At 40.7% G+C, this 24,229-nt stretch overlaps 2 protein-coding genes across 2 annotated transcripts in view; one reads left to right on the top strand and one right to left on the bottom strand.

The window, feature by feature from the left end:
• hcn4 (hyperpolarization activated cyclic nucleotide-gated potassium channel 4) overlaps positions 1-15,188 on the bottom strand; it is a gene marked incomplete at both ends in the record, with an annotated part of 59,075 nt that extends 43,887 nt beyond the window's left edge. Inside the window, one exon of the mRNA XM_083900422.1 lies at positions 14,500-15,188. Within this exon, the coding sequence (XP_083756548.1) occupies positions 14,500-15,188 (689 nt within the window). The remainder of the gene's footprint in view (positions 1-14,499) is intronic.
• A 2,690-nt stretch (positions 15,189-17,878) lies between these two features.
• On the top strand, positions 17,879-24,208 carry rec114 (REC114 meiotic recombination protein; the record flags this gene model as incomplete). The annotated part of the gene is made up of 6 exons (XM_083900560.1): positions 17,879-17,947; positions 19,716-19,805; positions 22,070-22,153; positions 22,497-22,670; positions 23,766-23,831; positions 24,010-24,208. The coding sequence occupies 6 exons, from the start codon at positions 17,879-17,881 to the stop codon at positions 24,172-24,174; spliced, it is 648 nt and encodes a 215-aa protein (XP_083756686.1). The 3' UTR covers positions 24,175-24,208.
• Between the last annotated feature and the right edge of the window lie 21 nt (positions 24,209-24,229).

Raw genomic sequence — 24,229 nt, 5'->3', positions numbered from 1 at the left:
AACCAGTGGGTTCAAATTTGGTTGTAAACACAACACGACAAGAATAAAAAGGAAAAGAAATTCAGTTAACCCTTCTGTTACCGTCCTGTCGTCGCCAACTTCTCATTACCCTAACTTGTGATATCTAGAAAATGGAACATTTATCCTCATGTGGAGGATAAAGCAGAAGAAGATGGATGGATGGATACCATAAAGCAGATAAATAGTGCTTTGTGCCCATATACTTTTCATTAAGGTAGCCCTCAGGACTTCACAGACAAGATTCAACAGCGCGTCACACATTTGTGACGTCAGCTCCTCAGCACCGTCATTCCTACATGGTTGAATAACTGCCAGATATTGAAAGTGAAAGTTATTTTGGAAAAAAGGGGCAGAGGCACTCACTCATTGAACATTTTTTGACAATTCTGATATCAAAATAAACCCAGACGGTCTGATTATCATGATGGTCATAAGAGGGTTAATCCAATCATGAGACGTGTGTATACAGGGAAGAAAAGCCAGACTACAGGAAATAAGATAACCAGGGAAATACTGGAAACGCTGAGAAAGAGAAGCAGCAGAACAGCTCACACCTAAATCGTTGAGGTGCTGAGCGTTCGCGGTACTGATGAAGGTAGACATTTTGTGGTCTGAAGGGATGGAGACACCGCTCACTGGGCTCTAGTTGACCAGGGAAAACGGGAAAGTGTTGTCACCATCAGAGTGCATCTGACTACATGATAAGCCTCTCTCATTTTCCTCACCCTGCCAGCAAGGCTACCTGAAGGGAGACAGTGAGCGCTCATACATACAGCCAGCCACGGACACAGATAGCCTATACTGTATAAAACAAATGTACAAGAGAAGTATGGGATCAAGGAGTATTCACTAATATGATTGCACACTTGTTTACCTTTTCTCTTACAGAGATGTCTGCGGGCTGCCATGCCGGGAGAGTGAGTGCATAGCACGCAAGCAGATTATCTGTCATGTCAGGTAAATGTGGCAGACGGCATTTAACAGCGTCTCCTCTTATTCCGCGCCACACTGACTGAATGGGAACAGCAGAGGAACAGTGGATGACCCCCTTTCGCACTCACAAAACACACACAGGCCAACATTGTGTGCACTGTTCATGTGTGTCAGTGTGATTTGGACAGTGGTTGATTTTGAAAAATTGGGCTGTGAGCTGAGGGAGCGGAGAAGTGCAGGGGGTGTGGTCTGGTAGTGAGTTGCTGCTGTGTGAGTTGCTCAGTGAGACAAGCCTCTCAATCGCTTACACCGAACACCTAACCATTGTGAGTCAGGACAGCACATACTTAGAACTGTACGTACGGTATGGGACTGTCAATGCTCAATAAAGTGTCTATAACCAGCTGTAATCAACGTTACTTTTCACAGGGTACAATTTTGCGACACATGGTCCACGATACCAATAATATCACGAAACAACAATTCTGTGGTAATAAATATATTGCAAGACAGTCCTAACTGAAGAAAGCGGAACGTGAAAAGCTGTAAACTCCTTCAGCCTTGAAACCTGCTGCCATGTTTCCCTCATTCGAGTGGCGCCCGGTGAGTGAAACTGGCAGGATCATCATATTGCACAATACGATATCACCAAATAAATATTTCGACCCATTCCTGCTTTTTGATTAAAGGTTAAGTTTCTGTGCACATTTTAACACCCTCTGCAGCTCAAACCAAATTGCTGTTTTCAGGTCAACACCATCCTTTGAGAAGCTAATGAAATGCAAAGAATGGTCCTTGGAAATTAAGAATCAATTACTGTAACTGAAATAAGATCGATCAGAACAATTGAATTATGATGTTTTTGCCAAGCCCAAACGATTAAAAATTTCCACTTACAAGGGGTCCAACACAGTGAAACGGCGGCTAACATCGTTGCCTTACAGCAAGAAGGGTCACCGGTTCAGATCCCGGTATGACCGAGGGCCTTTCTGTGTGAAGTTTGCAGGTTCTCACCGTGTGCGTGTGACTTCCTTCCAGAACCCAAGAAACATGCAGATTACATTAAGTGGACACTCTAAATTGTCCATGTGGAGGATTAAGTGGTAATAATGAATGAATGAGTCATTTTTGTCTGGATAAACAAATCTAGGGATAATCATCTTGCATTTATGGGGACCTGTTTTGCTTTGAAACACCAATGAATAGTTATAGCATGTTTTTAAAGGTCACATAGAGTGGTCCTGTTGCACATATATGTTAGTTATGGAGGTCTACTTACATATATTAACTTTTTTTTATGGTGAAAAACCTCCTAGTTGCTGTGAACGAGCCAAATGAAATCCTCTTTTCTGACGCTGTTCGTCAGCCGCGATGTTTCAGAGTGAACTCTGACCCCCAGAAGACCAGTAATGGCCAGTACTATTCAGCACACCAGCTCTCAGAAGCGCAGCTCCCCCCTCTGGAATGGTGGATGCACTGCTCCTCATTATCAAAACATTGTTTTAACAGTGTTTAAAAACAGCTTCGTCACGACTCCCCGCCGTAGTCCCTTTTATGACTTTGACCCAGAGTCAGAAGACACTGTCGCTCATGAAACACCTCCACAACGGATGTTATTCTTCTTCAATGTACGCAATCGGATGTGCCCGGATTAGTGCCCGGAGCAGGACGATCTGCTGTTCAGGAGAACCGCTGTTTAGGTAACTATTACGGGATTTTCAGAGATCTCGTTGAGCCCGAGATTACAATTAACACAGCGTTCTCAGCAGTGGCTGAACTGTTTGTTTTGAACCTTCAGGGCTTGTTAAACAAGGTAATGAAGCAGATACACACTAAAAAACAGGGTTAATTGGAACTTCCGGTCTAGGTCCGCTTTAACAAATGATATTGAAGTAACAACCAATTGTAGTCCAGTGCCATGTTTTAATGAATAAATTAAGCAGATTGAATAAAAATTAAGCATGAAATGGTTAACCCTAACCCTCTCACACTTAACTGGAGAACAACATCTTCAAAGTCATTTTAAAAAGTGCTTGTGTATTGTCCATAAAAGAGGAACCATGTCATTATTATACAATCAAGTTGGCAAACATAGCACGTCTAAGGGACAACAATAAAAAAAGGGTTGAAAGGGTTTAACCTATTTTTTTCTGTCACCTGTTCCAATGAACTGTCATAATGGTGCAGTCTTTGCTAAGCACAGCCAGCAGGCATGCTGCAAGCACATCACTGACACTGGGACTGTGTAGTCACAGGTTGCTATATTTAGGTGAGGCACACTGTTTTATCAAAACTAGGCTTAGAAAATGTCATCACAGGTGAACACAAATCTCCCCAACCTTAGGCTAAAAAACCCCCAGAAGGATTTACTGAACAATTTCAGAGGCAAGAGGTTTGAAGCAAAAATGTACAAGTGGTTCCACTAGTCAGACATCACGGTATATGGCCACAGCATATGATTTTTTTTAAATTTACCTTTGTCTGGGACTATTACTCAACAGCCACAACAGGAAGACGATGGCAAGCCAATGTCACACTCAGACAGCAGAAGAGATAGATAGAGGATAAACGGAACAGATAGAGGTCTGATGCAAATGTAAAATGAGGAGATGCATAACCACATATACTCAAACACAGTAGAGCAACAGGATAAATTCAACTGAAACTGACAGGTTTAAGCACATACTGCTAGACCTTACAAAGCATTTATTAAAATCTAAAAAAGTGTTTGACCATCGAAATAGGATATACTTAGATTATCAAAGACAGCACATTTATAATTATTTATTTAGATCGGAGATGAAAGCAGCAACTCAAAAGTCCAAACACAGGCTGCACATCTCAGGGAAATTCTCTGAATTATATAGCATTGGTCTTAGCCACACTATTGTAGTGGTTAGTGACCTGGTCGGACATGCAGATTTGGGGATGAGGCAAATTGGACACTAAATTGATGTAGGTGTGATTGTGAGAGTGAATGGTTGTTTGTCTCTATGTGGCCCTGTGATGGACTGGCGATCGGTCCAACGTGTACCCTGCCTTTCGCCCTATGTCAGCTGAGATTGGCACATACAGCATTCCTCGTGCGGAGGATAAAGTGGTAGAGGAAGGATGGATGGAGGGTCTTAGACCCTCAAGATTGTGCCCCATGTAGATGCCATCCATCCATCCATCTATCTATCTTCTACCGCTTATCCGAGGTCAGGTCACGGGGGGAAGCAGCTTGAGCAGAGAAGCCCAGACTTTCCTTTCCCCGGCCACTTCGCTCAGCTCTTCCAGGGGAATCCCGGGGCGTTCCCAGGCCAACCAAAAGACAGAGTCTCTCCAGCGAGTCCTGGTTCTTCCCAGGGCCCTCTTCCCAGTGGGATGTGCCCGGAACACCTCACCGGAGAGGCAGCCAGGAGGCATCCCAACCAGGTGCCCGAGCCACCTCATCTGGCTTTTCTCAATGCGCAGGAGCAGCGGTTCTAATCTGAGCCTCTCCGGGATGACCAAGCTTCTCACTCACATTTTTTTAACCAGATCCATTTATGAAAATGAGTCCAGTCTAAACTTGCACTGGTGTTTGAAGTGCTAAGGTGTGTGCACTTAAGAATGCTAAGTGAATCATGAAATTACCAGAGCCACTTTGCAAACTGGCCACATTTCATCAAAGCCCACTGAGAAGAATGTTCTGTGCTTCCTGTCCTTTTTTTAAAATTCCACTGGGATATTTTTGTTTTTGGACAGTTGTTGAAGAGGCGCTGCCTGGTGCGATGAGCAGCTTCTCACCAACTCTATCACAGCTTTCCAGAGCACTTGCTGACTTGAGAAATAAGAACTGTACATAAGTAGTCTGCAGTCTAGTGGGTAATAAGACAGTGAGCGGTAGGTCTCTTTAGGTCTCGAGAAGGGTTCTCGATAAACCCTTCCAGGGTTTCTAACCACTCCAGCACTGACTCATTGTACTTTATCATATATTATCTATATTTTTGTTTCTTTTATGTGACAAGCTCCTTGGTGTAATGTTCTATTAAAGTGCAAACAATAAACAAACAAACAAAACTCTACGAGTTCCATCAGCATTAATTTATCCAACTAGCATATGTCTACACTGCAGCACTTTGGACTGTCGTCCTGCCACTAATTGCATCTATGTTTTATCACAATACCTTGCTATCTCTGACAAGGTCCATGGGGTCATGTCAGAGGGGATCCCCTCTCAGCCAGCCAGAGCGAGGCTCAGGAAACAGTGAACAGAACCTCCGAGCATTACCACCACCAGCCCACTCCTCTCTTGAAAACTCACAGACTCACAGTGGGACTTCTCTTTGCATCAATGAAGTGCTGACTGTAATGCCAGATGCCGATCGTGCTGTACACTATCACCTCATGCCCTCGTTCTGGGCTGAACCAGTGGAGGGCCATTATCTTTACCACTTTAGGTGCTGCAATCAGCAAATGGAGCAGCCACTATGAAAGCCTTTTCCATCCCTGTCCAAAATGGTGATCCGAGGTCAAAGGGTGAGAGGAGTAGTGGTTCAAAAAGAGAAAAAAAAACATGGCAGAGAAAATTAGGAAATTGTGATAGGAAAAGAAGCTCAAATGGGCAAAGAAAAACAGAATGGAGGAGAGATCAATGCTGTGGTTTTAAAAACAAAGCTTTCTTTGATTCAATATTCCCATAAAAGGAATTAATGAAATATAAAAATAATACAGCTTTAAAGCTGAAGAAAAAACCCCTCGGTCAGATACCCTGAGTAGGAAATCTTATCTAGAGATATTTTATCTGATATTTGCTGGGTCACATGAACTATATCTCCCTATTAAACCACTGGTTTATCATTCTGTTAGCTCTATGTGTCTGCTTTTATTGCTCTTATGCTAAACAGGGTTAGAATCATGATTGCACTGCATAGATGGACTGATGGACTATGAATGTGTGAGTGAATAGATGTCAGAACTGTAGGGTAAAGCCTTTTGAGTGATCATCAAGACTAGAAAAGTGCTATGTACTGTAAATACAGACCATTTACCATTAACACACATGCACACACCTACACTTCACTCCTTCCTCCCAGTTCAATCTAATACTGGGTGACTGAACCAAGTAAGGAGGAAAAGAGGACATGCAATCGACTAAAGAAATAACGATAAATCAGGAGTGCACACACACACTCACACAGATCAGAGGAGTGGGAACAATCAGTTTCTCACCACTGCATGTCTCATAATCCAGCCATTTGTCTGAGTCTTCTAGACTCACAGCGTGTGGCATGTGGCCATGACTAACACATTGATCCAGGCGAAGTGTTTCCTGCGATTTTTGCCTGCTGCACACAGAGTTCTTTATTCAGTGCACTGGACTATGGTCCTCTTTGAGGGGACTCCCCTCTGCTTCCAAAGTGCTTTAGCGCTCTATACATTCTTACACATAAAGCAGAGAGCGGTCCTCTATGGAAATGCCATTGTCCTACAATGTTGAGCTGCTGTACAGTATGGCATGTATTTTTTTTGCTTTAGTACCAAAATATCCGGCCCCAACCGTTCCGTTCTTTCATACCCTTGGGGTACCGTAGTAAAATGGTACGGTATGGTAAGCTGATTAGGGAACGTCACTCCCTTGCAATTGGTGTAAATATTGCATGTAAATAGAGTCTAATGTCAGCAGTGTATTCTAATACAAAGCTTGACGTCTAGTTGAGACAAAAACAAGCATGAAAAATGGATATCCTCCATTGTTTTCTGCTCTGTTGCGGTACGACATCACACTATACAGCCATCGGGCACAGGGCACACCCTCCCTACCAACTACAGGTACTGTTCTTAGTCAAAACCCAAGCCTGACCCAGGACTTTACCATTCCAAACCACACTGTACCAATCCAAACCATGAAGGCACCCTATCTTTTCACATGCTAAATTACTGTTGCGCTTTAACTCCATCACAACAGGTGAAAGATGCACTGTTTTGCACCATTTACTCGCTTACTCACTCATACCCACATGATTATAATTTCTGGGACATTTTGCTAATTGGCTAATCATAAACTCCCTATTAAGCTGACTTTGTAATGGCAAGTGTCAAAGTGCTTTTTAATATGTCGTTTCTCATATTTTGTCCATCCCCTGGGGCAACATACAGTCCCTGTGCCAGTTTCACATCTTGGTCATTTTCTATCTTGGCTGATAGGAAAAAAAAGCAATCCAATTTCAGAGACACAAGGGTTGTGGAAATCCACCTGGGACACGGTCGGGGCTGAAAAGGTCAACCTGTATGTACTAGATGCGAGGGGGAGAGAGCAGACTAAGGGCTTTTGCATGCATGCAGAGGTCAGCACACAGGAGAGTTGTGATTTGGGTACTAACTATATTAAGCATGAATGAACACAAACAAATGTATTATATTTTAAGAAGGTAAATATTAAACATCTATTTGTCACTTAGATTACCTTATTGCTCTAGCTAAAGGGACAACATAGTTTGCTATTAACCTCTGTGGGGGAGAACGGATGGTTTTGAATATGCTGTTTTAGTCCAGTTTTTGTGCCATGTGATCATGTGACTGTTTGTGCTTTGGACCCTCATTGTTTTGATAAGATGAGCAAATGTCAGCCATCTGGCTCTTAAGTAGACAATGACAAACCAAGAAAAGTACTTGCCAACGTGATTTCATCTCCACTGACAATGTAAAGTGCTTGTTCATCACAAAGACGTTGATTTTCTCTTTACGATATTGTCAAGTGACCTTGTAGAGTGACGAAGATAACCCATGTTTTGATATGGTGCTATACAAACAAAACTGAAACCGACTGAATATTTCATCCAGGTCTATGTGTAAACAGTGAGCAGGGATATTGAATGAAAGGCATCAGAGAGAAGCATCAGAATACAGGGGGGTACTTTAATCCAAGCAATCTTAATTATTCATTCCAACCATGATGACAATTCCCAGAAAATACAGCATGTTGTTGATTGCTGGCAACGGCGTGATTTACTGGTTCCAGATTCTTCCATATTTCTATTTAATTAGTTCTTCAGTGATTATACCAGCGGCAATATTCCTCATTCCGGTTACAAATTGGGTTAAGCCTGAATCAATGCAATGCCCGTAATTAAAGAATGTCTTCTTCCACGGGTATCATTGCAGACTGAGGTACATAATATAATCTGGGTTGTTTTGTGTGGACATGCCCAATGTTAAATTAAAAACTAAATGCTTATAAAAATGTAAAAGTCCCCACTGTGTTTGGCTATAAAAGAACTGCCATTGTGTCACAGTAAAAAATTTAAAAAAGAAATGCAGTCGGTATCAGTATCCCATTCAGTCTTTCAGTATTTACCGCCGCAATCATCACGTCTTGCACTATTCATGATTAGTGTCACATGGTTCATCAAAGCTGCCATTTCTTCCGCCACTCAACTTCTCTTTGCATAAGCCATATACAATTCAGTATGTACTGTATATGTACGTATACACACAGCACTAAAGTTTCATGATTATCTGGTCACTTTAATGGCACACTTACAGAGCTTGTTCCAAGATTTCACTGTATAATGAATTGCAAGAATAACTCGGAAAGGGAGTTTAAGAGTGCATCGATTCTCTGACGATGGTCAAGTAAGAGGGCACTTCCTGATTCGTGGCCAAATGGCAGCTAAACTCAAAACACGGTTGGGTTGATTGCGTCCGTATGCATGTTAAGGGTTGGCCTCTTGTGTCACATATGAAGTTTCAAGGTGATCGGTCAATGTATGGCGAAGTTATAGGGCACTTCCTGTTTCATGGCCAACGGTCAAAATTCGCGAACATTCTGTTTGTCGTGGCCACGCCCTTTCGAATCAACAAAACAATAACTTTTTGTCTATTACAAATTGTCACACTTTTTATGTTGGTATGATAAAGGCGCTTTGTTCATTTACGAAGCGTGCAAAGCCGTTTCGGCCCCTGGCGTTCGTGCTCGGGCCCTAATAATAAAAACATTTCATTGACCATCCTGAAATCCTGAGTGGTAAACCCTTCAGTGGTAACAAATAGATTGTTACTGAAATGTGTTGAAAGGGGATCTGCTATAGTGTTGTGTATGCAGAGATTATAATTTGATGTTGCAGTGCACAGGATAATAAAGCAGGAAGGTCATCTAACATAACATCAGTCAGGTGACCAAAATGCATCAAGCATATGAGCTGGGTGACATGCACTCCTGTAAAATGGTTGCAGCAGGAATTTCCATTTTGCAAATGTATATGATCAATCAATCTGTATAATCTCACCCCGAGATTATTTTGTCAAGGTTAAACCTGACTCTCAGACAAATGCGTAAAGCTGGATTAAATAATGTTTTAGCAGGGTGAAATTAGAAATATGTGAAACAAAGAAAATAAAGACAAGAAAGAAAAAAAAACAAACAAGCATTATTTTATAGTGTCCTGATTTCAAACTCTTCACAAGTGTTCTCGAGGTCGCACAGTACTATTCAGTCTTTCTGTCACAGTGACAGGAAACCTTCCACCCACAGGCCACGCACATCCTCCCATGGGCTCCCTCCATTAAATCAATTGTACTGTAATAATCTCTTAGCTCCTAATATTCGCGGTTGAGCAGAGCAGCCCTTTTTGATTTACCTACTTTCAGGCCCAGCTACAACCATCTGTAATCCCAATGTTTTACCCTGACTAAATTAAAGGAGGAATTAGTTAATGGTCACTGAATAGAGTGAAATCCATCCCACAACTCCTCATGGATATCTGCACTGTATCCCTATCATTTCATACAGCCTGGACTCAGAGCATCTTTCATTCAAAACATGATGTTTTACTCAGGCTCCGCACCAAAATATTGGCCTCCACGTTTAACGTTCATCTGCTCCATCTCAAGATGCTCCTTGACCTTTTATGCGACTCTTCACTCAGACCCCTGTCACCGCAGCAGGGATGGGAATCACCCTTGCTGCAGCTGGGTATGTTCCTCCATCTCATATTTCAATGATTGCATTGTCACCACACGCTGGAGGCCCCACAGGACCCAAACAAATCGATAGCAATGCGTAGTCTCAAATCAACCGTAATCAACCTGACTGAAACGGACAATGTTATTTGATCTGATTCCATACACTAGCCAACATAATACACACTGTTACACGCAGTAATTGTGCTATATTTTCAGTAATAACATTGCAGGTGTGGTTAGTAATGCTTAATATAAAAATGACTTGAAAACCCAAAAGGTGCACATTTATTTAAAATATCTCAAATGTCAAAGAAATATTAACTATGAGCTATCCAGGGTGTACCCCGCCTATTGCCCTATGTCAGCTGAGATGGCACAGCACCCCCCGCGACCCTCCAGTGGAGGATAAAACGGTAGATAATGGATGGATGGATATAAACTATGGAAAATAATTTCTTCTGCACTTCCCACATACATGACAGGTCTGACTTCACATACAAGTCCTTTTATTCTTATCGTACGGTGTCTTTTTCCTACTGTTTTAGTATTAAGACTGACATTTACAAATGTTCAGAAGTCAACTTTGCCATGCTAATACTACATGATCCAGTCAAAAAAACAAAACAGTCTCTGTATTGGATTAAGTTGGTCTTTTTACACACTCAGTCAACACAGTGCCTGAACATAATTCCCTTTGACGTCAGTCTAATTTGAATGTGAATACCTGTGATTACATTTGTTCTACTTTTCTGCACTCTATCCCCAACAAAAAATGTTAAAATAAAAATGGAGGCTAAATTACAAGATATATTTAGAGCCACTGTCTAGGTGAGTGTCTTTTCGAAGACAGACCTGTGCAGGACAAATAACAAGGCTGATGAGAAAGTACACAATACAGCGTGGATGGTTGGATTTGCATGACTGTGGCAAAGGGATTTAACTGATTGACAGAAACCAAAGGACAGACGACCCCCCCTCTCTGATAGTTCCTGCAACACAGTTCCAAAGAGCAAAAATGGGGGGGTAATAAAGCCTTCAGTGCAACAAAAAAAAAAAAAATTGTAATGTGTGACATCCCTCTTCCATATCTCCAAGGAAATGTGGAAGACATTTCACCAGATGTGTCCTCTGGGTTCTGAATCACCAGATAATTAAAAGGCACTTGACTATCAGAGAGAGGCATTCTAATATTGTGCAGCATCATTTGTCTAGAGTCTAACACATTGCTGTTGCATTGACGAAAATCCACTCAACTGCCTCTGTGCAAACATGATGGATAAATTCATTACCTGGTTTCCAACGTGCAACAATAGAGTATCTTTTCGAGGTATTTTTGCCAATCAAGCACCAAAATATCTGAGGAGAGTACAAGTAATCTATAACTCATGGCCTAGGACATGCAAAAAGGTCACAGCTTACATAGACACTTTCAAATAATAATAATAATCAGAAAGTCACATTTTTGAGAATAAAGCAGAGCTGATACCCAAAGAGGAGCAAACAGGTTGAGAGAGGGAGCATTAATCTCAGCACCAGTTATATGTATTGCTCAACAATCCGGTCAAACCTCCACATATATTTTATGGTCACCATCTGCTTGAGATCGTCCCATATTTCAGTGATTTTGTGGAAATGCTCGTCTCCTCTTTCTGGGATACACACGTCACCCTCTGGTCAAGTGCCCACATCTGTTCACTGGGAGATACTTATTCCGAATTGAAGGAGGCTGTTCAGCTTTGGATCTGGGAACGAGGCTGTAGATTGGATTATGATGCCATTTTTAATCTGCCCCTTTTTTTCCCTTGCAAGATATTGCTCCACCCCTGCCTCTTAGCGTTACACTTGACAAGAGGAGATTTTGCTGAATTCTGGCACAGCGATGACTATGTGATTCCCTGTGACACTCTAATTTGAGCTTATTGTGGCAAAGCTTTGATGCAGACATGGGAATAAAACTTTTCGTCACAGAGACCCTTCGCCTCTGCATGCCCATTAAAAAGGTCCGACTCGTCACCTTGTGGACTTTAATTACAGTCATCTTGTCTGGTGCCTGACCCTCATTTTAGAGAAGTTACATTTTCCTGCTTCAGTTCATTAAAAATAAAATACAAGCTGGAATTTATCTCTGCATTTGTTAACTGTCATGAAGCATTCTTTATCTCCATGAATTGAAGCATAAACTGTCACTAAATATCCTTGGTTTCCTTCAGTGATGGCTTATCATCACTCATATATGACAGTAATGTCACTAAAGATCACTGCTATCGTTTATATTGCTTTGTCTTTTTTGTTAGAACTTCACAATAATCGTATTCCATATGCCGTGATAAATTGCAGAGTTGAGTGATTGCATAATCATAGTGCCAAGTGCTTGAACCACAAGCAAAGTGAACTCAGATCAGCAAAATGTTTAATTGTAGTAAAATTAAATATCCACTGTAAGACAAGTGGGTGGCTAACCTTAATTTTCACAACACTTGTCGTTGTGCATTTCCATTATCTCTTCCTTTTCAGGCGATGCCTCTTGCCTTTTCACCGAGCACAGCATGATGCTCAAGGACACGTCAAAACTGACCACTGGTGCCAAATCTCTGACCTTTCAAAATCGGTACGGACCAAAAATCACCCTTTTTTGTGACAACTGGCACTGAGTAAGAGAGCGGAAAGGGTCAAAGGAAACAACCAACTGGGAAGAGCACACACACAAATGACAAACCGTCTAATACGTGTCTCACTTTTTTCATGAAGACCTGTCGTGTGTGGCTTTTAAAAGCAGTGCATGCCGACTCAGTGTTAAAACAGAATAATATGCAAGATATACTTTATAAAGACTTGTACTTGACTGAGTAGACAAAATACTATGTGGTGACAAACATTCTTTATGGATAATAAACTAATCACAGACAAAACCAGTTGCGTTGTTTTACACTAATGATGATGTCTGTCTTTCTTTCTCTCCATCTAACTCTCAAGGATACAGAAAAAAAAAAAAACTTTTCATGACAAGACAGCTGAGGCAAGACTCCGTCTTTATATTCTATTTTAAATACAACGTAGAATAAGAAATGGAGCGATGTAAGCCACCGTTGTGCATTTGTCCCTTTCTTACGGATAAACAGGCAGATCAATGTGTCTGTGTCTCTGTTTTCTATTCTAGGAGGAATCTTTTTAGCCTTTGCTCCTGACATCCCGGTGTGTGAGCAACTCTCGCCCCAACTCACATGTCTCTCAGAGTCTGACATCTTATTCTGGAACGGGGGGGGGGGGGGGGGGGACGAACCAACACCATTTTGTGGCAAGTGATAGTTTCTATATTGCATGTCATCAAACCATCATAGCCAATCAAACACCAGACGACAACCCAAGACGACAGTCAATGTCACAGACAAGGAGAAATGTTACGATATGTGTGACAGTGATGATTCTGCTCTAAATTCTTTCACAGCAACACTAACGTCCCAACATGATTTAAATGACAGGTAGTAGATGCGTTGGTAAGCTAAATGCCAAGGCTGACACATCTTTTAATGAAATAGTTTAGCCTGAATTATTAAACTAGAGGAAAATGTCTTCAATTAAAAAAAGGCTAAGGTTCACTACCTACTTAAAATACCAGATAGGAGGTTGTCAAATTTGTTTGAAGTAGATTGGCTGAAGGAAACAAATGATGTGCGTAGTTTTCAACCATAGTCGTCGCATTAGAGTTGACTCACTTGATATTCAGTTCATAAATGGTGTGTAGTGTGCACAGTACATTGCTCTTTGGGCAATATGCTGTCGGCTTTTACTATACAAAGACCATCTGATGTGCTACAGAAGCTGTGCAGTGTGCATATGGAAGCATTTGTTGAATAACATCTAATGCTGAAAAGACGATGGCTGTTAAAATCTGGTCCTACTTCACAGTTAAGAGCCTTTAAGAGCCTTTATGTGGCTGTGAATAAGATGCATGTGGTCAGCAACACACTCAAGGACACCTGCAAGACAAAAGGAGTGCTCATGGACTTCCTGTGTTTAGTTTTGCTGCTGTGTTTTGTCGCAGACATGAGCAGCACTGTGGATAACAAATGCATTGATCTACACAGCCACAGAGCTGCTGTATGAGTGCATTTATTAGTTACATAAAGAAAATGCTTTTACACTGTTGTGTATGTCAAAATCAATATGCAAGACAAAGTGAAGGCCTCACCGCACACACCTTACCACAATAAATGAAGTCTGAGAACATGTTTTCTCAGATTAATAAGAGAACACTAAAGGAATCGATCGATGTATCCATTTAGAAAGCATCTGCTCAAGATAAATAAACTGGCCTGAACAGCAACAGGTGTGTTCTGTTGTATTTCACAAGACAGTGAAGAGTGTCCTCAGGTAATTAACCTCTTTTTTCGTTTGTGTTGTGGCACAAGAAAGTAGTAACAGCGGAGTTGTATGGGGCAGCTGTGAGTTTGAAATGTTGTGACATTAAGTGGTGAATGTGATATAAAGCTTGATAAAGAATAATAAATTGCCTTTTCTTGAGATGGTATGTGTGTGTCCTGATTAATGACAAACACACTGGCATGCATTTCTAAAACATGTGTTGTTTGCAGAGCATGTGTTTACATGTGCAGATACCTGAAATCACTGTAAGGATGAATTATCCAGAATCCGGCGGATTTAACCCGCTCCTGTTCCCGTTCCACCGCCTTCTCACTTCCAAACATCCTGAGGGAAAACTTGTTGACCCCCGGTTGGAGCATTGCCCCAAACTGTCGGTGCATGAACCCTGCTTGATATAATCTCTCGTCGTCAGGCAGAATTTGATCGATGCCGCCTAACTTTAAAAACCCTGACTGCTGGCCCTGGGATTCGTTTAGGATGCCGCCGCCGCCGCCGCCACAACTCGCTCCTTGCGCGCCTGTATCCTGCGGCTCGTCACCGATGGCTCCAGGGGGGCTCTCCTCGCTTGGGGTGACATCTCCCTCGGTGATGAGGCGCCTCGCCTCCGCCGAGTCCGAGTCGTGTACATGACGACTTGTGATGGACGAGAGGCTGCCGCGAAACCTCCGACAGTCTCCATTCGAGCTGGTCTTCATTGGTCTCCCTATGTCCGTCTCCATTATCACAGACTCCCCACTTTTGGTCTCCCCAATGCCTTTGCAGCTTCCCTCAGAGGTCGGCGACGGCAGAGGTTTCATCCTGATGCTCTTCCTCCGGGCGTCCTTGTCTGCGTCTTCTCCTTCGCCCATTATGGATGCTTTGTGCCCAATGTGCTGTGGCAAACTGTAGAGCCTTTTACGCATCGAGGAGTGCAACCGGTCCATTATGACATTGAGAGACAGTGGAGACAATGAAAGAAATCCAGATTCTCAGGCTGAATTGAAACGTTTATTGCCACCAGCGTGCCCCGCTCCCCACATCTGTTTGTACGAGCGACCAGTCTGGAGCAAACCTGAATCCCTGAAAGCCTGCTACACATCACACGGACGGCTGTGGCGGCACTGAAGATAAGAGACGCCACTCGTGTTCATAACACTACCCGACAGTGTGCGTGTGTCCTCACGCACAGTCTGGCCGGTCCGCTTGGCTGCTGCGTCCCCGATGTTCATCTTTGTGCCGTTTTGACATGGTGCGCAAAAGTGGGAAAAAACTGCTTCAAAGTCACCTTAGTGTGACATGTGAGGGATGCGCCCACGGACGGTGATACGGAGGTGAGGGAAAGGTCAAGCAAGACGTACCCTGCCCTTTTCATCACACGTCTTGCCAGCTGTCCACCAAACAACGCGACACAATCACGCAAAAATACAGTAGAGCATCCCTGACAGCGCTGACATCACTGATCCATGGTCGGGCTGCGTTTTTGGAATATTCATGATGCTGATCCACTGGGTTGCCATAGGAGCGAGAACTGCAAATAAGCTCAGCCCACCTTGTTTAAAGGGGAATGCTCGTCCCATTCTTAAAACGCGCCGCTGTTCTTTCAACTTAGGGCTACAGGTACACGACCCAGACTGGTTCAGCTCTCCGAGGCTCAGAGCTTCACATGGGAAAACCGAGAAGCCAGCATGCCATCCACGACGTGAGACTCATCCATTGCGTAATTTGCGCAAACCAAAAGCAGGCTGCAGAAGCAGGATGCCAAAAGACTAGGACACAATCAGGCTCTACAGTGACGGGCAAATGACGCCTTAATGGCAATAAATAAATATATATTTACGTCGTTATTTTGTTTTTATTTTACAGAAGTTGCCACAGCACAACAGAAAAACGCATTGTGATTAAATGACAAAATCTATGTTACTTTGTTTCCTCCTTCTAATCATATGGTTCAAATTAAATAACATTGACAGCAATAATGTGTAACAATCCAAGTGGCCCAATGTTTGAATCCTTTTTGTAAAATAACCCTAACCCATTAACCAAAGAAGACCACACATGACTGCTAAACATCTCCAACAATCTTAACATTTACTCTTCTGTGTGATTTTTCATAAAAGTGACTGATTATGTTACATGACTATATGTTGAATTCAATTTATTGGGCTATAATGTATACAGTGTGCAGCTTACCACAGTGAATGTGTCTGTTATTCAAAGAGGCTCAGAAATGGCACATCTGTAAAAACCAGAAGAGACAATCTTTGGGTGATTAAACAGACTTTATGAATAAATAATCAGTATAACGTTGGTTAATTTCTGAGAACAAACAAGTGCAATATATAATATAGATAGATGTAATTCATTCGTTCCCAGACAGCACCATAAAACAAACAAACACCAGAATGAAATATACTTATACAATATTTATTACATACACATCTTGCATTTGCTATGTGGTATCAGGGATGTTGAGTTTTGTGATTTTAAGAACACATCAGAAAAATAAAATGCATTATCACTATAGCATCTCAGTTCTCGATCAACCTTGGTGCGGGGCCTCCCTCAGGTGAGTAATAATAATAGTAATGGTGATAATAACACTACTGATGAAGTGTTCTGTAGTTCAGATCGTGCATTTTCTTCTGACTGAATTGATCAATACATCAACGTCCTCAGCGTGCTTCACATTAAAAGAAGGAATACAAAACACCAAATACATTAGCAGGAATAAAATACACAATAAAACAGTAAACCAATAAAATAAGAAATCAACAACAAAAAATGTAAATGTAACTGTGCTACTGAATTTCAAAAGCCTTAAACCTGAATAAATCCGGGGGTAAATTGTTCCAGAGGTTAGGAGCAGCAACAGCAAAGGAACGGTCACCCCACCTTGACCTGAACTGAACTGAATAAGAATAATACTGAAATTGCTAAATACTTAAATGAGCAACCACATTAGTAAATAGAACAGCTGTACAGGAATAATCAATACAAATCAAAGGTCTCAAAGTTGCAGCCCCTGATCAATTTCATGTGGCCCGCCATATAATGAATTATTTTCTGTTGTTGTTATTTTTTAATTATTATTATTAATAATATATTAATTTTGGACTTTATTAGGACACAGTGAACATCTTGTCTGTGTATTAAACGGTTGCACAAAATACTATACAAGTACATACACAAAGCAATGGAAATAAATATTGCAATAAAACACAAGCACATACACAGCTATAAAGACACAATAACCCAGCAGGAAACAACAATAAACATTACAAATACTAATCATTTACTCAGATCAGTTCATCCAATGCACACATTAGGCTTGGCAAACATTGCAGCAGACCCTGGCTCAGACAGGTGACTCCAGGCCTAATAGCCTGAGAAGCTAAGCACCACTCTGCCTATACTGGACAGGACAGGGCTTTCAATTGAAATCATTTTAATTGAAATTTAATCTCTGAAAAGTAAACAGCAGAAACGGGTGTAGTCACACAGTTATGCAGCCATAGTTCACGTACTCACCCTGTAATTTATAGTCGCTAGTCCTGGTGTAGTTGTTGCTCTTTCACAGAATATCACTCAGCGCACACACACAATTAGTTGTAGCTGGAAAACGGCCACCGGTTGGATGTGGAGGTTAAAACGTTATGGACGCTTCGTCCCAGGCTCCGGGGAGACGGGGAACAAATCCTGGAAGGTAACTAACTTAATGTCTTCTTTAATGACTTCTTAATGTCATGATATTAAAAGTTGTACGCTAGCTAGCCTGCTAACACTAGTTGCCACGAGGCTAAAGCTAGTTGTAGTTAGCAGCCATTAGCTTCCGTTATAGGTCAAGCTTAGCACGAAAAGCACAGGTGTCACTGGTAGTTACATTAATTAGAAACACCTGTGCTTTTCCTACCAATATCTGTCAAAATGTCTTGTATTTACAGTTGGTTTTTATTGTGAGCTCAAGCTGAAATGAAAATTAATTTCAAACAGGTAATGAGTGAACGTTTATTTGGGAAGTAACAGCTAAAGGATAGCTTACGCTACTCAGGCGTGGGTCAGAGTCAGACTGGAGTCACGTCATAGAGCTCCATGTTTTCTTATTTTACTGGCTTTAATTAAAACTCACTGACGGCTGTAAAACCACTTTGAATGCCTAGCCATGATTGTACAATGAGCAATTTCGATATAAGGTTGAATCAATACTACTAATAATAGTAACAATAAATGTGAATTTAGCTCCTTGCTCCTTATTTTTCACAGCAAGTCTGAAGATTATCATCTGAAATGGCAACAAAATATATAGTGTATATATATATATATATATATATATATTTATATTTCAAGAAATAAAGTAATGCTTTTTGTTGTTGTCTTGCCTTATGTATTAATTTATCTGGCTGAACAGGATTTAAAAGAATTATGAAGGAAGTCTGTGACTCCACGTTTCTTTGAATAAATATTGCATATTGCTTTAACAACATTTTATGTATGTATACTGTAAATACCTCCACAGATGGGTGCTGTTTTTCAAGCCTCCAATTGTCTTTTTGTTGTTGAGTAAAAGTGACGAAAATAAATTGAAAGTTTGATTTACAGGAAGTAACGGACACCTTGTCTGAGCAAGTGATATCTAAAGGGAAAAGTATCCCCTTTACTACTGATGTTAAAGTGAGAAAATCAACTGTTACTGCGTACAGCTTTTATTAAGGGATCTTTAAAGAGGAATTTATTGCTGTTTCCTCCCCAGTGTATGTTGAATCTAATAAAACCTTTCAAATAAAACAGTTGTGTATTGTGCAGTGATTCCATGGCCAGGAGCTGGCATGCACTTCAAGACAAAACGACGACAGTACATTCATTAAAATAATATGAAAATAATAATAAAAAAATGTGTTTACATGTGGGAGGTAACTGATTGCCTGGAAATTGGTGATTATGGGCTTTGACTGTTGGTCATTTGTCAAAAGTGTGTAATAGTGTGATATTTCCTCTTGGTTGAACAAACTATTGTCACACGTGGTGTCCTAGTTCTTGAGTTATTAATCTTAATTAACCTTCAGTGTTGATGTGTTGCGTGTTATCTGTGAGTTGGTAAAGAGAGTGCCGCTTTAATGAATGTGGCTCTTTAATTTCCTGAAACGGACATCTCTGCTTGGCATAATGCATGACGACTCTTGAGAGTAAATAGGCATAAGCTTCAACTAGTCGTGTAAATGGACATTTTGTACTTCACCCATTGTATTTTATGAGCATGAAAATACAAGACTTTGAGAAATGTGTCATCAAAGTCTGAGAAAAGAAGAATGCGGTGGTTATGAATGACCTAGTTTACATTCATTTCAAAAGCTTACCCACGTCATATTTAAAGCAAACACTCACATGTATAGTGCATAGCGGTGAGGAGATTATCAGAAGTAATCACTAATGCAATAACGTCACTCTGTCTAACACTCTCGTCTTCTCCTCACCAGGTATTTGATACAAATGGGAGTAAACCTGAAATTGTCCTCACAATTGTGGACCCTGGATATTTGCTGGTATTACAAGGACAGGAAAGCTTGGTAAGAAGACAATGAGAATTGTTTCATTGTTTGTTCTTTCTTCTTGAAAAGATTACAAAAAAAAATGCAAAACAAGTCCTAGAGTTTTTGTGTGAGATTCCCCGAACGATTTGAAATCTTACGCTATGCAAATCTTGTGGAACAAAATGGCATGCACATAGATTATTCAAATTATGACAAAAATTAAGAAGGTCTTAGTCTCATACTGAGAATACAGAGAACCCATGAGTTTTATTTTGCAGAGCGTTGATCAGTGTATTCACATCCAAACCTGTAGCTATGTTATTCAAATATAAATTGTTGCTATGGGGGACTGCTTGAAATCATGTAAGACTGCAGCTGGGAATGTCATCGTCTGACACTAGCTATTTGTACCATGTCACAGTTGTTTACTATGGGTCGTCTTCTCCATATGGAAGGAACAAATGCTTTTAAAAATCCAAAATGGCCTTCAGCCTATGATGTGCCAGTACAGTTTTTAACAATGATCTGTGTTTATGTAAGTGTGACTATTCTGCACTATCACTTCATTTACACCTTTCACAAAATGGCGGATATGGAGGACAAAGTGAGCCAGCAGCTTTTCTGAGATGTAAATCAATAAGAGAAATCTGCTTTGCAGATAAAAAAGCATTGATGGAGGCCATATTAAAATTTCTGCCGAATAGCTTGACATTTCAGCTCAGATCTTGAGGGATTTGACTGGATTGTTTTGGTTTGTTCAGGACAAATATCCCTTCAACGTTTTTGGGTACATTTGTAGGGATTAGAAGTAGGAATTTCTGCTAGAAACCCGACTCCACATTGTTTCACTATGTACTGGTTTGTTGTCCAGCTTGACAGCTTGAGTGACATCATCATAATATTGTCTTCAGCCATTAATGAAAAGGGTCGAGAAAGTACTTGAGTTAGCAAAACCAATTTCCTGCAAACAAGCCCAGCTTTTGCTTCAGGGAACTTTTATCTACAATATAGGCGTGTTTTACTGTAGATGTCTGCTCAAGCATTTAAAAATACTTCAGTACCAGCAAATAATTATTTATTTTTTATAGTAAATTAGATTTTTGTTTCTAGTTAGTCTGGCATTAAGACATTAAGAGTTAACCCCCTGCCCTGCAGATAAATCGACATTTTCGGGACAACTCAATGTGTCATTGACGGACTTCTGGCAGGAGACACAGCTATCTTGCTGTGCCAGGGTGTCAAGACGGGCAGGTATTCAGGTCAGGCTGCAGACGCTTTCACTGAGGATGATGGACTGGTCTGTTAACACTTGGTGCAGTGAATGCTCAGGAACATTCAGTGCACAGATCTCAGACTTAAAGACTACATGACAAGGCCTGAAGGAAATATTTACTGTTGTCTGAACACAGCAGGGATTTGCTGTATTAGAGAAAGTCAAGGAGGAGCGTTTGTGCTCGCCTTAGAATAATTAGGGATACTCCTGATTTAAACAGGCATCACCTGACAAAGTAAAGCCAGTAATGTTATATCTTACACTTGTTTCTGCATATAATTGTCGAGTTAAGGTAAAATCCTCCCCAAGAAGCAACTGAAACACCTTCATTGCCCCTTTATTTGGTGCTTTCATGTCATTGGGTCAAAATGACCTAACAGTGTTCAGTAGGGTTTAATATGATTATTGAGAAAATGGTTATTCACATTGTTTCTATACTTCTCGCTGTAAATATTTCAGTGAGTCATGATTTGAAGTATTTTTGCACTGCACTGTAAGAATCAAAATGTTCCTCAGAATAGAAGCCTAAGAGCTCTTTTGCAATCATGTATACTTGAGTGAGTTTGCCTTGATTTACTACACATGATGATGCCAGCTGTTTTAAAAATAGCAGTGTTCTTGTTGTAGTCTTCAAGAAAACCAAGTTGATAAGTTAATTTATAAACCACTTGTTACAAAATAGGTCACACTTTTAGGCAGTTGTACAGATCTTTTAGTGTAGTAGTGTGTGTGTGAAATAGCCTGAGCTCTGGTCCAGAAGTAACTGAGTGAATAGAGACCCCTGCTGGCCGCATCAGGTAACATTTTCTTCAGTCATCTTGATTCAACAACACACAGTATATTAATTTTCTGTTGTCCTTGAATTTCTTCCTATATTTTAAATGAGCGGAATAAAGCAGGCTATATACAAAAGAGGATATTTTTACATCCAGTGTTCATTTATTCTATGTTAACATCAGCTAACCTGTGGATAAAAGACTTCCATGTTCTGGCTGCCAAAGTAAATGATTTTCTTGTCGTTTCCCAGGACACAATCTCACTACTCTGTGGCTCAGAGTTTGTGAAAGTACACCAGAAATCTGATAACCTGATGTTTCGAATTACAATGAAGGTGAGTCATCAGATGCATAGCAATTCTACAGTGGGGTGGTGGTTTTTTTTAGGCTCTGTCCTTATACCTTGTTCCATTGACATATTGAGATCCTAACATTTGTTATGTTATCCCAATTTGGAAAGGAAAATTAATAATACGGATGATTTGGATAAGCGTTTTTGAATATTTTATTCAAATGTTGTGTTACTACTGCAGCCTTCCCACTGCGAAACTGCATACCAAAAGCAATGTTTATATAAAGATTTCGCAAGAGAAACATACAAACAAAGTGTTTCGTTTTAGTTATTAGTTTAACAAATGCACTTTGTGACTGTATATGTGTGTGTGTGAACTGCTGCAGGGAGAGAGCCGCATGATGAGGATGCAGTTTGACGGAAGTAACAGGGCAGAGGCTGTGAAGGAGTGCTCAAGTGCCGTAGAAAAACTGACGGAGTACATGCCTGTCACCACTCAGGATGATGCCGCACCACCCCATAATCAGCCTCCTGCTGAGGTCCCTGCACCAGCGACGCAGGTTGCCCACTTTACAATTTCAGTTTCCAATAAATCACGAATAGCAAGTTGTTTGGTAAATGAGTTGTCTGTCAAACTCCCTCCAAAACACTGGTTATTATATGCTTAATGTTTCCTGCCATATTCTTTGTATGTTAAAAAAAAAAACTTGACCTTGACAGTATTTGGTAAATTAGAAATAATATGTCAGTGGAATGACATTCTCCATTATTTAGTTACGCTGCTGTTGTCAGTGGCTTTGGTCATTTTCATCAACAGGCCATATCACCCTCACTAGGTGGTGCTATCTGCAATACAGTCTTCTTCCTAGAGAACCTGCGGTGTGTAGCTTGATATGCAGTGTCCCCCACTATCCAGAACCACACATTCTGAAACAAACAGGATATAAGGTTTTATGAAAAGCGGTAGAGCTTTAGTTTATTATTGCCTTTTAGAAAGTGTGAAAAGGCACACACATCCAAACACTGGGCAGGATTGACAAAATGATTGAATAAGAAGAATAAATCATAATAAAAGCAGAGCATTTCTGCACACCAATCATTGTCCCCATCAAAAATGTGTATTTATCTCATGAGTTTCAGACCCACGCCCATATTCAGACCTCATTATTGCCTTTAACAGTCAAATCAATTAAATCAAACATTGAAAACATATTAAAACACACATTTTTGAAATAGAAAAAAAATACAACGTAATCAAATTATTTGATGATGTCAAGTATTCACCTTACAAATGACACAGGAATGGCATTGTTTGTGGTTCATGTCATTACTTTTATTTACTTTCAAACACTGAGGAGGATAGGGTTAATTATGAACTTTGATTCTGGGTAAAACCTAGACGCAGCTCTTCTGGGCATCACAACATTTATCATGAAGGATAAACGAGAAAGGGATGGACTCAGCCATGGGCTTGAATTTTTGACCTTTAACAAACAGAATCGCTGAAGGAGTTCAGAGGCGAGATGAAAGGCCTTTGAGGGATAGATATTTTTCAATTAGTAATGAAGCCATTGATTGGTCTCTTAACCCTCTAGGGTCATACCATGTTCTTCAAATCTGTTTTTTTCTTTGTTTATGTCACCACGTTTCAGCAGGGAAAAGCTGTGGGAGTTTATCCAGAGGTTGTCCAAGGATCATTGTCCATCAAGCAACTAACACAGGTTCTGATTGCTTTAAGTCAGAGGAAGTAAACAGCTATCTAGCATTCATCATGTAACATATTAAAAGCCAATTTTTAAGTAGCGACATCTATTTATTGAGTCTTACTCGGGTGTATTCTGCTAATTTACTTTTCTTACTTAAAAAAATGAATACTGTTTGTTCTTTTCTTGTTCACAGCACTTTCTGGGAGAGGCGGCTGTGGCTCTGCCTGAAGTTTATCACCACAGCCCTTTGGCCCAGTGTGACTTGGAGCCCATCCTTCGCGTTTGTTTGCTGGATCCAAACTTTCATGCGTTTGTGGAAAAGGTGGAGGGGGAGCTGAAGAAACTGCTTCGAGAGTGAATAATCGCAACAACAACAGCTGAAGGCAGAGAGGTTAAGTTGGTCTAGTTACTCA

The sequence above is a fragment of the Microchirus variegatus genome (assembly GCF_963457635.1).
Source record: "Microchirus variegatus genome assembly, chromosome: 14".
NCBI lineage: Eukaryota > Metazoa > Chordata > Actinopteri > Pleuronectiformes > Soleidae > Microchirus > Microchirus variegatus.
This window is presented reverse-complemented; position numbering and strand designations above follow the sequence as displayed.